Here is a 14,164-nt window from a genome sequence, read left to right as displayed (position 1 = left end):
TGAACTCTCTAGATTGGCTGATAAGATGACTTCGGATTTTTGTATCTATCGGGACTCCTGCGAGGAGATGGCATGTAGGTCTGATCTGCATGGCACGAGGCCAAGATCGATAGTTTCCAACCCAGAGTCGATCGATTCCTGTCTTTCCATGTTGTCTCGAGTTGAGCGATTTTTGGACTCACCATCTCGCATCGATCTGCGGGTCCAGCTGGATAGAGAGCAGGCCGTGTACACCAACGAGGACGCGGTATCAGGTCATATCATCCTTCGCAATGAAGCGCAAGTTGACGTTGCGGCAATCACGGTGACGCTTTCGGGATCTGCAACTTCGAGGCTGCGTTCTGGGAAACTTACCGAGTCACATCAGGTAACTATTCTCAATTCATTCAAGGGTCCTTTGGTTTTTGACAGTGCGAGGCAGCTATTCAAACGAGTCGAACAAGTGTTCCCTCTCAATCCAGGCTCGAGCTGGTTTACAAACTCTCGTGCTATGAGCCTCGGTCCCGGAGAATACACATTTTCCTTCTCAATTCGGGTATGTACTGCACCGCTCACCATCTGCCTAGGGTCTGTTTATCTCACATCGGGTATCTTCCAGTTCCCCCAAGTTTCAGAATGTTACAAGGGCAGTTCCGCCAGTCACGACAAACGCCCGACAAACAGGCGAAGACATCATCTCCTGCGCAAACTACCCCCATCTACTGGGGATAGTTCCACCCCAGGAGAAATCAAGTATCTGTTAGAAGCGACAGTACGGCAGGATAGCCTCCTAAGTGGAACCCAGAAAGTCGTTGAGTCTCCCGTACCATCGATTGCGCGTGTCTCCTTCTCAGCTTCCTAACAACGGGGTTTCTCTCAGAGTCGCAATATTCAATATCTTGGAATATCCACCATGCAAAATCCCGCACATAGTCTGAGTTACCAGCATAGGATCTTTTGTGATAGACATCCTCCCGATCCTCTCCTCTCACTAACGTCGAGCTCCGAACCGGCCATGTACGATGTCGATGCGAAACTGACAAATGGGCCCTTCCTCCAACTCAACAAACCGATCTCTCTAGCAGTAGAGATCCGGAGCATACTTGGTTCACCCAAGGAGATAGTCATACACGATTTCCAGTCCATGCTGCTGGAAACGACAGATGTGCGCGCACGGGGATCCCTCGAAAACCAAACCCGGTCGTGGATCATCCAGACGATGACAAATCTGCGACTTTCTATTGTGGCCGCCCACGATTCCCAGGATGGATCTGTTCTAAGGGTGAATGATGGATTGTGGAGTAGACATCGGCTGCCATCCTACCTGGCTCCCACGTTCGAGACGTGTAACATTACGCGGATCTATGCGTTGGTGATTCGGCTTGGGATTGAATTTGGGGCGAATAATGTCAGTAGTTGTTGTTGATTGGAGAGAAGGTGCGTACAGGAGCTGACCCTGTCGCAGAGAAGGACAGTCGAGTTCCAGTTTCCGGTTTATATTATCTCGTCAGGCACGGATTTACCCAGGGGTACTCTGGAGTCTACAGACTCACGGTGTAACAGGGATTTCAAGGAGATGAAAGTTTAGGATAGCTGATTGAAGATGTTACCATGGTTCTTTGGTTGTGATACCTTTAATTCGACTTAGTTCATGGGGAAACTACCTTATACATTACAGTGTCTCCGAGTTTATTCCTGTTAGGCTCTTAAGATACACCTGGAAAAGTGTGCTCAGGTCCGGGAAATTGGCTTCAAGCTCTCAGTTAAAGGGGGTTCATTTTGTGAACATTATCAGGAAATGTTATTTGAATTTTGATATATTGATAGAGGCGTTGGATAAGGAGGATCTAGAGAGATTAAGATATATAGAAGTGGCAGTTTATAGGCTTATAATAGAGCCATGGGGAGGAAATAGATAATTACTACTATTACTTAATTATTACTACTACTTCTACCTTACTTCTGCCTTACTTCTATCTTACTTCTACTAGTATACTATATAGTCTTTCTAGATTACTATATATTTTAAGGATATATAAAATCTATCTAGTATTTAGACTTTTATATCTTAATATTTCCTTAATTTATGATTTAGAGGTAATATGGTGACACAAAGTGTTGGGTTAATAGAGTCAAATATATACAACAGTGTCATGTATAGTTGAAGCGGAAGATAATGATTTTTAATGCTCTCATTTCAGACATTATCTTTTTTGCTTACTACGTCTAAGTCTGTAGCAACGGCGTAATAATACAGTGAGCAAATACTGATTCCCTTGTTAACATGTGATGGATAAGAGAGTGCTTTAGGTTATTAGCATTACGAATGAATGAAATCTGATTAGAAAAGCAGCATTAAAAACAGTGATGTTTGAAACAGACTTAAAGGAACCCATTAAAAATTCTAACCATTGCCAAATAATAAACTGCTATCTTAAGGGTGAATAGAAAATGGTCTATGAGAGACCAGTATGGATAATCACTTCTATGCTGAGCCTTGGTGACTGGGAGATGTCGAAAGGAATCAAAAGCAATCACTAGTACAGGAAGGCAGGATATATCAACCAAAAAACTTAAAGATCGCGCCAGCAGAGAGCATCGTGGCTAGACACACAGACTCAAGCATATATTTGCACTTACTCCAATCTTCTGACTGATGGTGACCAGTACCGCATCAGGAGTAGTGTCATCAGGGGTAATATCGAGGATATGCTCCACCACCATCGCATAAAGGAGAGTAAATCTTCTTCCACCTGTCGATTACACTACAATCTATCGATTTGCGTCTACGATGGGAAAAGAGGCGTGTGCAGAAAACCAGGTCATTATTCTTGTGTAGATAGGGAAGCCACACGCACATGAGCACATCACGGTTAAGACTTTCTGCCTAGTGAAGATGGCAGGCGACAGCATGATAGATCGCCTTGTTAATTCAACATTAAGATTCCCGAGAGGATTACACCGGCACTCCAAACGGTTAATCTCTACCAGAAATGGCTCAAGTGCGAATATCAAGTGTTTTGGTATAGACAGGAGATGGTTATTCAGCTGTAAGGCGGAGGTTTTTGTCAAACCATGAGGAGGGATATCAAAGGCAATGAGGATAAACTGATGGCGAGATGAAGATGGAGTTGGTGTGATTACCAAATACCCTGGGATAAATGTAAGACCTGAATCTAACGTTGTAAACTGTATCTCCTTCTCATAATCAGTCTGTTCACCAACAAACATAAACTTATAGACACTTTCCCAGTTTAATAATTTTTCATGCAAGACCTCATCCTCTTTAGTAATATTAAATCCAATCAACTCCTTGATATCTCTCACAACCTCAGCAGCACTTTGATAATTCATTCCACGCCTTGACAAGAACCGGGCCATATTTTTCACCAAAACTACTCTCAATCTGACCAATAATTAGCTGAGTATTTTTATAAGAAAACTTAACAAATGAATCTGTGGTGAGTGGCTTGGCCAACGTTTATAGGAAACTAGATAAATTAGGGTATAAAGTACGGCGGGGGTATATACAAAGATAAACCCCAGTAAATCAATAGCAGACCACATAAAACCCAAGTTATATTTTAAAAATAAGCATTAACACCACAATTTACATCTCAATATAAATAATGTCCTTCATAAATGTTTCCACGATGTAACCACTCCCACAACTGCCGCTCCTATACCCAAACCTATCCACAAATGCGTATTAGATGTCTCAGGTGTTTGTTTCTTCTCATCCTTCAACGGAAGAAAATCCAACCATGGCGCTCCATTCGCGAAATTGGCATACAGCTGAGCCTTCCACCTGTCGCATACTAACGGGGATAGATGCCGGGCGGCGAATTTCAAGAACCAGCTATCCTGCGCTTCATACCGCGTGATCTGGCCGGATACATTGAGGACAGTTGTCGCGCGTGGTCGGTGCGTTTGCTCAAGTTTCTGGAATAGAGCTGTTATTTTTTCGGTAGAAGGGGACGGATTATCGTGTAGTAACGAGACGAGAGCATTGCTAAAGTGTGCGATTGCTTCAAAAGCGAGATTTCCTCCTAGACCAGCGTTGATGGTGACTTTGTGAACTGAATCCCCCATCAGCATAACCCGTCCATGGCTCCATTGGGGAATAATTCCTTCTTCCAATGGAACCAGTGCTCCGTTGACTCGTGCCTCCCATAGATCTTTGATGGTATACCCCGGTCCTGGCGCGACACTGGCGTATTCTTCAACCAGCCCATCTGCATCGGCGTCTGTATAGCGAGGACAGTTCGGCGACGTCGTCAGAGGGGTTTTCACGAAGAGAAACCAGAATACTAGCCCTGGTGATCCGGTTGCAGCGACGGCGGAATGGTTGTCGTAGTAGACGTTGTGGACTGTGGCATCGGGAAGGAAGGGGCTGGAGGGATCGTTGCGAGAGACGGCGAAGATGCATTTGTACTCGCTTGTGAAAGCTAGAGAAGTTAGTATATCAGGATGGGTGTATCCTTAACATGATACTGACTTTGTGTGATTTCTTGACTGCGTGCCGGATTATCCAGGCTGATATGTTCGGCCATTAGCTGCCGTACTCGACTGTGGATGCCATCTGCTCCGATCAAAACGTCGCCTCGATGTGTAATTCCATCGGCTGTCGTTACGATAATACCATCGGTCGTTTCTTCATATGCCGTTACTGCATTGTGGGCGTGGAGCTTGCTCTGATCCGAAATGTGACTCTGTAGGATTCGCAATGCCTCGCATCGTTCCATGAAAATAATCGGACGGGCCAAGCTATCTTCTATTAGAGCTGGATTGATAGAACAGTTGCAGCTTACATCTGCTCAATATCCTGCAAGATTTCAGACTGCTCAAAGCATCGTCCATTCCCATCAAAATGATACCTATGGTGTAAAGGCACGACAACCCTCTGGATATCCGCCCACACACCCAGCTGATCGAGAATACGAAGCGTTTGCGGATGTAGTCCGATAGAAGCCCCGATCTGTGGCGCAAAATCCCCTTTTTCGAACAATTCATAGTCGATCCCAGCCTGTTCCAGGACCAAAGCCAGGGTCAGTCCGACCAGGCTGCCTCCTGCGATCAGCACTTTAAAATCGCCCATTGTTTATGTTGCTGTATCATTTAGGTTGTGGTGCCGCTACTTTATAGCCTCTGCGATGGCGTAGTGTTAGGGGCATTCTTCTCGTATGCTTTCACCGGCTTGTGGTGCATCCGCGATAGCCGGCGCGTGATATCGTATGCTTAAAGCATGCATAAGGCTTTTGTGTGCGACGCTGAATCTTCCACTACTGCAAGCCTCGTCCATTTTTCCGGCCAATTTCCACCGAAAGGGAGAGAAATGGAAATATCCTGTGACACTCACAGCTGCGGCAGTCTTATTTGGATTCCCACCGGCAATTCTGATTCGCCGATCACAAAGCCCAGTCCCACACGGCTCCGGCTAGAGGTTCCCGCAGCCGTGCGATTGGCCGGAGTTAGAAATAGCGCCCAGACCAGGAGCTTAATCCCGGTCGATTGGCCTTTACTTGCATTCTATTATTCTTTTCTTTTTTATTTTCTTTACTGCTTTAAAATCTCCCCTTCTGGCTAGTGAAATGGAATTTGACAGGTATAATGGAAGCTTGGACGGTTTACCAGCCGCTGCAGGGGCACAAATAGCGATGTGGCCCTCGACCGTTGAGCGATTCAAATTGCTTCACTGCACTGTGCCGAGATGCTGTCGCGAATAGTGGCACGCGGCCTGGCGCCAGATGAGCAGCATTTGGTTTCGCTGACTTATGGCCTGATTATTGCCATGGCAGGTCTGTCCTTGATTGTCTGTGGACTTAGAGTGAGTTTCTCAATGTTATAATGCGAAATCCACTTTAACTCTAGATTAGCTCTATGCAAGAGCGGTGGTTCTGAAGAAGTTTGGACTGGACGACTGGGCTGTCATATTTGCGCTGGTATGTGGGCAGCTGTTATGAGGCAAAGGACATCAATTTACTGGCTACAATTTGCTAGGTCCTCACTCAGGTCTTTAATGGCTTGGGTATTGCCGTTGTTCACTCTGGAAGTGGGCGGCATCAGGAAACTCTCTCAATGAGCGAACTTGGGCTATGGATGAAGGTATTATCGTAATATTGTCTTTTTATTTATATACTGATGTTGGAAGTTATACTATGTGGCAACATGCTATTATCTGTACGTCTCGATGGCCGTCAAAATAAGCCTGTTGCTGTTTTTACGTCGGGTGTTTCCCATTTGTAAATCACCTTCTATCCTTTTCTCAATGGTCACTAACTAAATTAGCATGGGTCAACCGATTGACACTCGGCGTGATGATATTTCAAGTCTGCTTTACCGTATCTGGATCATTGGTTTTGGCCTTCCGATGCTCACCAGCAAGGTACACCCTCACCATACTCAACATGAAACCCTTACTTAACCGGTAATAGGGGCGCATATGACTTAGCTATCGCGGCTACTGCCAAATGCCTTACTACATTCCAACTATACCAGGTCACACTGTACCAGGCAGTGTTGATCTTCGTAACCGACATCATCATCCTACTCATCCCAATGCCGGTTCTGTGTGGTCTGCAGATGCCAACACGAAAGATCGTCGCGTTGATGTTTGTCTTCAGCACTGGTATTATTGCCTGTATCTCGCCCATTGTGCGGTTCAGTACGTTGGGATATCTGTTGCATGGTGCGACAGATACTACTTGTATGTTCTTCTGATACCATATCATTATTGTCTACTGACAGAACAGTCGACTCAACATCCTCGCTATACTGGATGGCAATCGAATTCAACCTTGGCCTCGTCGCAGGCTCGCTATCTTCACTCCGTGTTTTGCCCTGCTTTCGTCAATTCGGCTCATCAGCCAGCCGTAACTATGGCTCCAGCGGTGTACCACCCGGATTCTACCCGATGGACAATATGAAAGATGGAAACGACCGTGGTAGCCGCAAGAAAGGCAGTCTCGGTATGGGCACGACCATTCTACAGGAAACGCGCAACGAAAGCCAGGAGCGAATTGTCATCAAGGCGAAAGGGGAGAACCATAGCAGTGCGCCTGAGTCCATGGGTGGAAATAGTTTCTGATTTCTTTTCCGTTTGTTGTCTTCCACGAATTCATTCTTTATTATATGATAGAAATGCGGATCTGCACTCATTTTGAGGTCTAAATGCCAAGCTCATCCTTAGCAGTGTCGATCCCGGCACTTATGAGATGTACTTTTGTTTAAAGCACCTTAAGTATATTCAATCAATAGTTCAAACTCAGTTATTGAGACTGTAATCTATTAACCTATTCTATTGTGAGACGATCAACCGTCTAAACCAACCCAACCGCGTCTTCGTAGCTTTCCTGCTCAGCTCAGCCTCCGGCCACAACTCATAGAACCCATGATATGCACCCGGCCATACATGCAGTTCACACTGGACTCCATCCCGCCACACCTTCTGCACAAGAAGCACATTCTCATCCCGAAACGTCTCCGTAGATCCAACATCGACATACATCGTCGGGAGGCCTGAGAAATCCGTCGCTCGAATCGGTGCTGCGTATATACTGACATCATCTGTCCCTCTGCGACTCCCCAATAGAGCATCCCACCCCTGACCGTTCACCGCCCGGTCCCAGACACCCACACCGGAAAACGCATGCGCAGAACCGGAATCGTTGACATCATCTACCATAGGCGCAAACAGAACCAGGGCAAATAGAGGCGGTGGTTGGTTTCGATCGCGGTACAACAAGCTCACACCAAGACATAGTCCATCACCAGCAGATGCGCCATGGAGCATAATTTGAGTTAGGTCTATCCCTAGTTCCTCCGCGTAATCCTGTATCTAGATTAACCCCGCATACAAATCTTCCATAGGTGCAGGATCAGGGTGCTCTGGGCTAATATGATACTTGATAGATATGCAGACAGCGCCAAACTAGTGAACGCATTTCATGGCCCACGCAATGTTGGTGAAGTGATTGCTGACCATCATCCCGCCGCCGTGGATGGTGTAGATTCCTATACTGTTGTGGGTGGTAGGTTTGCTGTCGTCTTCAGTGGTGCTTTTGTGGAAAATATAGATGATAAGGGTGTTTTTATCAGGGCCCATGGGTGTATGCTCTTCATGTATAAGACCAGGAAGAATTACATCCTGGGCTGTGGGGGCTCTTGAGATGCGCCTGGAAAAGTGCGTTTAGGTCTGGGAGATTGGCTTTGAGCTTGTGGTTGAAGAGGATTCGTTTTGTTAACATTTTCAGGAACATATTATTTGAATTTCAATATATTGAAAGAGGCTTAGTGAAGGGATTGGGTGTTATGTATAAATATTAATACAGGATCTTTGAGAGGAGTGATAATCCCTGCTACTTGGCCCTGTGAGTCATATAACAGTAGCTATGCTAAGCCACTATCATATCATTTCACGGTGAGTGTAAATTACTTATGTTTAGATATTGCCGGTATGGACAACAACATCTTAATCTAAGAATCAGTTATGGCCTCGAGGTAATTCTTACTGTTTTATGGAATTATATGACCATTGTTACAGTATATTTTGTAGAGTATTATATATAAAAACTTAGATTCTTCTTGACAGACAACAGAATTTAATATGGGATATAACCTACATAGATAAACCTCTAAGCTAAGCCTATTCTAATCCTAAGAGGGGGTGAGGGCATCACCCTCTTTCGAATAAATCCGTGATACCTCAGGCAGCTGTATCTTATACGACATTGGTGTGTTCCATCATCATCGTCATCAGCCTTGGAAATACAGGTTGTATGGCTATAGATTTGGTTGCCTTCTGTAGGACATAGATATCTTCAGTGGTAAGTGACAGGTAATTATACGTTGGGTTCCAATCCCGACAATTCTTCAGATCCCAACGTTATTGTCGCACAGATAGGTACTCATATTACACAGACACGCCTCTGATTTATTGTAACACTGGACTTTAATATGACATCTTGCATGGCATGTCAATCTGCCTCATGCTTTTGATTTGACAGTACTCCAATGAAAAATCTGTGACTGCGCGCCTTGCTAAGTAGAATTATAACACCGCATAAAATATGCATCGCCAAACTGATCGACCTGCATGAAGCATATGACACCTTGCATTCCTGGGAGCCCCTTGATTGTAGCATTGTGTCCCCAACGAATAATCCTTCCACAACTATGGCGTATTCATTGGCTCAGGGTTGATTAGTGACCTGTAAGAAAAACACCACCTCGTGGACAAGGCTAAGATTTGTAATATAAAGGTGTACAGCAACTTTAATAACTTCACGTGACTTGACTGTGGGCACTATGCCCATCTTATGACTTGTAGGCCGGACAGACACAGGGATTGGTATAAATACTGCTCGATTCCGGCACTTCATGAATTCAGCACTGCTTTAGATTGACTAGGAATAACGACTATCATCATGGCTACTATGACTACCATTCCCACATCTCACCCTTCAGCCTCCCAGCATGGGACTGAATCGAAAGACCAAGGAATAATGCCTCACTCACTAAATGAACCAATTACCTGGAGAAACCTGCATCGCCGAATCGACTGGCTCAACATGACCTTAGTGGTCATCATCCCACTCCTGGGTCTTATCCAAATGCCCTGGACTCCTCTTTATCGACAAACCCTCCTATGGTCTGTGTTCTACTATCTTGCTACTGTTAGCTCCATCACGGGTGGTAAGTAGATTGGTATATCAAAAGGAGTTCGCCCCAAACTAACAACTCCAGGATACCACCGTCTATGGGCTCACAGAGCATACACCGGCTCAACACTGCTGAGATTGATCTTCGCAGCCTTTGGCGCAGGTGCAATCGAAGGATCCATCAAGTTCTGGGCTCGCGAGCACCGCGCCCATCATCGGTATACAGACACAGACCGAGACCCATACAACGTCCAAAAGAGTATCGCACACGCCCATATCCTCTGGATTATCCTGAAACAACCCAAGAAGAACAACCGGGTGGATATATCCGACTTGAAGAACGATCCTATCGTGGTCTGGCAGCATAACAACTACCTCTTCGCCGGGCCGTTCATGGCCTGGATCTTCCCAAGTCTCGTTGCTGGGATATTCTGGGGAGATTGGTATGGTGGGTTTGTTTATACGGGTATCGTGCGGACGTTTCTCGGCCAGCAGGCTACGTTCTGCATTAACTCACTGGGCCATTATCTCGGTGAACAGCCGTTCGATGATCGGCTTTCTCCGCGGGATTCCTTCATCACTGCTATCGTCACCCTTGGAGAGGGGTATCATAATTTTCACCATGAATTCCCGTCTGACTACCGGAATGGCGTTGACTGGCATCAGCCTGACTGGACAAAGTGGCTCATCTGGGCCTTTGCCCAGCTAGGTCTAGCACAGAATCTGAAACGCTTCCGACAAAGCGTGATTGACAAAGGACGGCTTCAGCAAGATAGCAAGAAAATAGAGCAAAGACGAGCTCAGTTGGATTGGGGACCGTCTATCGATCGCCTGCCTGTCATGGAGTGGATGGAGTTCCAGGAGGAAGTCAGGAAGGGCAAGGCATTGGTGGCTGTTGAAGGGGTAATTCATGGTGTGGATAGGTTTATAGAAGACCATCCAGGGGGTGAGGCTATTATTCGATCTTTCATAGGCAAGGATGCAACATCTGCGTTTAATGGGGGCGTGTATGACCATTCCAATGCGGCGAGGAATATGATTGCCACGATGCGAGTAGCTGCTCTTCGAGGAGGAGGAGAGGTGGAGATTTGGAAGTAGTGGATGTATTAACTGAACATTTTATGAGATTGATCGAGAGTAATTCGGCATGTATTTAATTACTCTTCACAAGGCTTAAATACAATCTTTTCACCCGAAACACCATTTTTGTTACTCGCAAGTGCTGCTTCAACCGATCTCAGTCCCCCAGGAATCACACGCACTCTGTTTGGAATGAAAAGACGCCTAGCGATACACCCATCTTCACCACCAAGATGCTTCACCATAGGCTCACTGAGATAGCGCAGCTCTGGAGAACTACCAAGCCCCAGCACCTGTTTGATCTCAACCATTTGCTCTGTCGATCGACTCAACGCTGCAGCGTCAGGATCAACGGTCTCTGGATTGACAACATGCACCGTCACCACGTCGCCGGCAGTACGCTTGCATTGGATGATCTGCACACTCAGCACCTGCGTCGACTTGATCGAAATGGCATCAAACACCATTTCCAATGGAAGTCCGGAGATAGCTGCGTTGAAATCCGCTGCGGTACAATGCGCGCGATGAAGAACAACGTGTGCGCCGAGTCGTTCGAGAAACGCGTGGTTGGCGGGACTTGCGTTGGTGATGATCCTGGAGAATCCGGACAGTCTGGCCAGCTGGATCGCATATTGTCCAACAGACGAGCCACCGCCGATGATGACGATCGCTTTGCCGTTGCCGACTTGATGACCTTGTGGTTCCCACGGTGGGATCATTCCGTGTCCTTGCTTGTCGTAGAATGCCGTAACCGCAGCCACTGTCGCGAGACTAACACCCGCGGCCTGCTCGTCGGTGATGCAATTCGGTGTTTTCGACACCAACACAGCTGGCATCTTGCAATACTGCTGGAAAGTAGAAGAGTCGTAGTTGCCGACGATCCCCTGGAAGAAGACGCGATCACCAACATCATGACTCGATACGTCAGGCGCAGTATCGACGATTACTCCCGCAGCATCAGAACCAAGGACGGCAGGATACTCGCTGATAAATGCATCGTAGTCGCGCATCTTCCAGTCGACTGGGTTGATGGCCGTCGCGGTGATTTTAATGGCCACTTCTCCTGGTTTGAGAGGCTGCAATGTACGTTCAGAGATGATATTCTGTGCGCGTGGTTTAGGAACCACCGCCGCTGGGAATTTTTCGGGGACGGGCATATTGGCTATACTTGATGCTATGATAGAAATATGGTGAAGGAAGTTGGACAGATTTAGTTTGTGGTTGAGGACCTCGACATCGTCACATGCGATCCATATCCGGCGGATTGCGTCATCGACCCTTATACTCTTAAATATGGGGTAAATCCATATACCATGATAATATTATACTACTACCCTTGGTTTTCGGAGAGAGAATATCGTAAAAAGATAATGAATTACTAAAAGCATCCGCCATAGCGAGAAATGACAACCTCTAGCTGATGAGAAAGCAGATGCCGGAAAACTCACCACCCTACCCCAGAACCCATCCGAAAAGCTCTATAATAATCCCAGTGCATGCAAGTCTATCTCCGTTGAGCCTAGGTTATTGTATCCTCAAAATGAGATGCATTACCGCTGCCAGTGGCTATTGTCATTGCAATACGCTATTGACAAAATCAAATATGATCTGGCCCAGGTCTAGACCTGAAACCCCCGTCTCCATGGGGCCTTGGGAGCATTGCTTGACAGCTTGCGAATGTAGTTGATCTTTGGGGTATGCTTTGTGACGGTTGATACCATCTAGTGCGCTGCTCATGTTGCTTGCAGCATCAGAGGTCTTGGACGTGTGACAAGTGATTAATGTAAGGGTGGAAATCAATTAATTCATATTATCTCATACAATGTTTATTCGCATCCGCAGCATTCAGAGTGCTGGATCGGATAGCGCTCGAGATGCTCCTTCAACAGCTTCAACACATCATGGGCCTCGTACAGCTCTGCTCCCGAGACCGCAGCACGTGTATAGTCACCCTTCCATTCCTCCTTGACCGCATGATCCAAGAAAAGCTTCATAATCCCAACCTGATTTTGCTCGGCTGCTCGCCAAAAGGCCGTCATTCCATCACCGTCCATCTGCTTAGGGTTCGCACCGTTCTCCAACAATATTTTGGCGGCTGCTTCCCAGTGCGAATCTGTAGCATATGCCAGCGGTGCCATTTCGTTATAGCCCGTGGGGGAGTTGACATCGGCGCCTCTCTCGAGGAGGAGCTTGATGAGGGCCTCGGCATCGGCCGATTTTGTTTTGGCGCCACGGTTCACTGCGATGGAGAGCACGCTGGAGCGGATGTACCACACAATAGGCGCGGTGCTGTTCACGTCGAAGCCCATGTCGAGAAAGCGGGTGACGAGGGCGATGTTGCAGTTATAAGCGGCCCAGCAGAGGGCGAGGCTGGTTGCGTTGATCTCCTTATGGGGGTCGACGCCACGCTTGAACAGCAGCTCCATGAGGTCATAGTGCTCGGCTTTCACTGCAACAGCGAGGGGAGTTTCAACTTCCCGAGTATATTCGTCGTCCTCGGTGTCAGCGGCGCGAATCTCGGGATTGGCGCCGTGGTCCAGCAAGAGGTTGACGATGGCTGCGTTGCCCGAGTTAACGGCGGGAAACAGGGGCGATACAGATGGTTGGTCTGTGGGTTGGGCAGCGGGCTTCATGCCGCGTTCTAACAGATATCGGACATTTTCCTCCGAGTTGCCCAGGGCCGCGTAGTAGAGTAGGTCCCTGTTTTGTTCGTCTTTGATGTCGTTGATGTTCAACTCGGCATCGTGATCAAGCAGCAGTTCGAGCTGGTTAACAGGACGATCCTTTGCTACGGCCAGCAGAATCGAGTGGTTGGAAAAGCCCGGTGTTGATTCGTGGAGCGACATGGTGTTGTGTGTTGTGTGGTTTGAAAATAAAATGAAAATAAGAGATGGAATTGCGAGCCACGATGATTTAAATCAAACAATCTCCAGCTGAACAAGTGATCAACAGTGCGGCTGAAGATAGCTCAGCCACGGAGCTGAAAGAACTATCCAATCATCAGTTGATAGTGCTAATTAGTATGGCACAGTCAACATGCAAAGTCTGGTTCGTCCGCAGTCATCGAAGTCTAACTATAAAAGGTATGTTAAGCGAGATGCTGGCGTTGTATAAAAGATATTATTGGCTCAATGGGCCCACCGGTGATGACATCTTAGATCCAGCTGAACAAAGGGAATGTAAAAAGAGCTTTGCCGAAGCAGTTACCACATACACAGTATATCTGATGGGTTGGAAGGCTCAGATTGAATTTACATGTGATGTTCACGGGAAGTTCCGGCAAGTTCATAGATAATACTGTTTAAGAAAAGAGTTGATTGTGTCAAGACCAAGGTGACAGATACAATATATAAGTAGATGGGCTATGAGTACGATGGCATAGTTTCTAGTACAAAATCAAATCATATTCCTGCCATTTGATTTGCATTTCTTCTCAGTTCCGGATG

The 14,164-nt window shown here is 46.6% G+C and overlaps 9 protein-coding genes across 9 annotated transcripts; 4 read left to right on the top strand and 5 right to left on the bottom strand.

Annotated features, from left to right (window-relative positions):
- Positions 1–148: 148 nt before the first annotated feature.
- On the top strand, positions 149–841 carry ASPWEDRAFT_170504 (uncharacterized protein; the record flags this gene model as incomplete). The annotated part of the gene is made up of 1 exon (XM_040830633.1): positions 149–841. One exon carries the CDS (start codon positions 149–151, stop codon positions 839–841), a length of 693 nt encoding a protein of 230 aa, XP_040690683.1.
- A 51-nt stretch (positions 842–892) lies between these two features.
- Positions 893–1,567, top strand: ASPWEDRAFT_170503 (uncharacterized protein; the record flags this gene model as incomplete). Its single annotated transcript, XM_040830632.1, has 2 exons — positions 893–1,387; positions 1,445–1,567. 2 exons carry the CDS (start codon positions 893–895, stop codon positions 1,565–1,567), a joined length of 618 nt encoding a protein of 205 aa, XP_040690682.1.
- Positions 1,568–2,513: 946 nt separating this feature from the next.
- Positions 2,514–3,360, bottom strand: ASPWEDRAFT_738115 (uncharacterized protein; the record flags this gene model as incomplete). The annotated part of the gene is made up of 3 exons (XM_040839383.1): positions 2,514–2,516; positions 2,620–2,732; positions 2,838–3,360. 3 exons carry the CDS (start codon positions 3,358–3,360, stop codon positions 2,514–2,516), a joined length of 639 nt encoding a protein of 212 aa, XP_040690681.1.
- A 162-nt stretch (positions 3,361–3,522) lies between these two features.
- On the bottom strand, positions 3,523–5,158 carry ASPWEDRAFT_38644 (FAD-dependent oxidoreductase). The gene is made up of 3 exons (XM_040834926.1): positions 4,791–5,158; positions 4,478–4,746; positions 3,523–4,427 (listed from the first exon to the last, which is right to left on the bottom strand). Exons 1-3 carry the CDS (start codon positions 5,075–5,077, stop codon positions 3,616–3,618), a joined length of 1,368 nt encoding a protein of 455 aa, XP_040690680.1. The 5' UTR covers positions 5,078–5,158; the 3' UTR covers positions 3,523–3,615.
- A 475-nt stretch (positions 5,159–5,633) lies between these two features.
- ASPWEDRAFT_38642 (uncharacterized protein) lies at positions 5,634–7,212 on the top strand. Its single transcript, XM_040834925.1, has 7 exons — positions 5,634–5,806; positions 5,856–5,921; positions 5,980–6,084; positions 6,131–6,221; positions 6,268–6,364; positions 6,414–6,685; positions 6,732–7,212. The coding sequence occupies exons 1-7, from the start codon at positions 5,690–5,692 to the stop codon at positions 7,064–7,066; spliced, it is 1,083 nt and encodes a 360-aa protein (XP_040690679.1). The 5' UTR covers positions 5,634–5,689; the 3' UTR covers positions 7,067–7,212.
- An 86-nt stretch (positions 7,213–7,298) lies between these two features.
- On the bottom strand, positions 7,299–7,771 carry ASPWEDRAFT_181934 (putative lipase/esterase; the record flags this gene model as incomplete). The annotated part of the gene is made up of 2 exons (XM_040831892.1): positions 7,299–7,331; positions 7,391–7,771. The coding sequence occupies 2 exons, from the start codon at positions 7,769–7,771 to the stop codon at positions 7,299–7,301; spliced, it is 414 nt and encodes a 137-aa protein (XP_040690678.1).
- A 1,633-nt stretch (positions 7,772–9,404) lies between these two features.
- Positions 9,405–10,736, top strand: ASPWEDRAFT_26429 (acyl-CoA desaturase; the record flags this gene model as incomplete). Its single annotated transcript, XM_040832854.1, has 2 exons — positions 9,405–9,672; positions 9,724–10,736. The coding sequence occupies 2 exons, from the start codon at positions 9,405–9,407 to the stop codon at positions 10,734–10,736; spliced, it is 1,281 nt and encodes a 426-aa protein (XP_040690677.1).
- Positions 10,490–11,899, bottom strand: ASPWEDRAFT_38640 (zinc-binding alcohol dehydrogenase family protein). Its single transcript, XM_040834924.1, has one exon. The coding sequence runs from the start codon at positions 11,873–11,875 to the stop codon at positions 10,796–10,798; it is 1,080 nt and encodes a 359-aa protein (XP_040690676.1). The 5' UTR covers positions 11,876–11,899; the 3' UTR covers positions 10,490–10,795.
- A 270-nt stretch (positions 11,900–12,169) lies between these two features.
- ASPWEDRAFT_38639 (ankyrin repeat domain-containing protein) lies at positions 12,170–13,609 on the bottom strand. The gene has a single exon (XM_040834923.1). The coding sequence runs from the start codon at positions 13,562–13,564 to the stop codon at positions 12,545–12,547; it is 1,020 nt and encodes a 339-aa protein (XP_040690675.1). The 5' UTR covers positions 13,565–13,609; the 3' UTR covers positions 12,170–12,544.
- Positions 13,610–14,164: the final 555 nt, after the last annotated feature.

Source organism: Aspergillus wentii (assembly GCF_001890725.1).
Source record: "Aspergillus wentii DTO 134E9 unplaced genomic scaffold ASPWEscaffold_3, whole genome shotgun sequence".
In the NCBI taxonomy this organism is placed as follows: domain Eukaryota; kingdom Fungi; phylum Ascomycota; class Eurotiomycetes; order Eurotiales; family Aspergillaceae; genus Aspergillus; species Aspergillus wentii.
The sequence above is the reverse complement of the archived record's forward strand: the minus strand, read 5'-3'. Positions and strand labels throughout refer to the sequence as shown.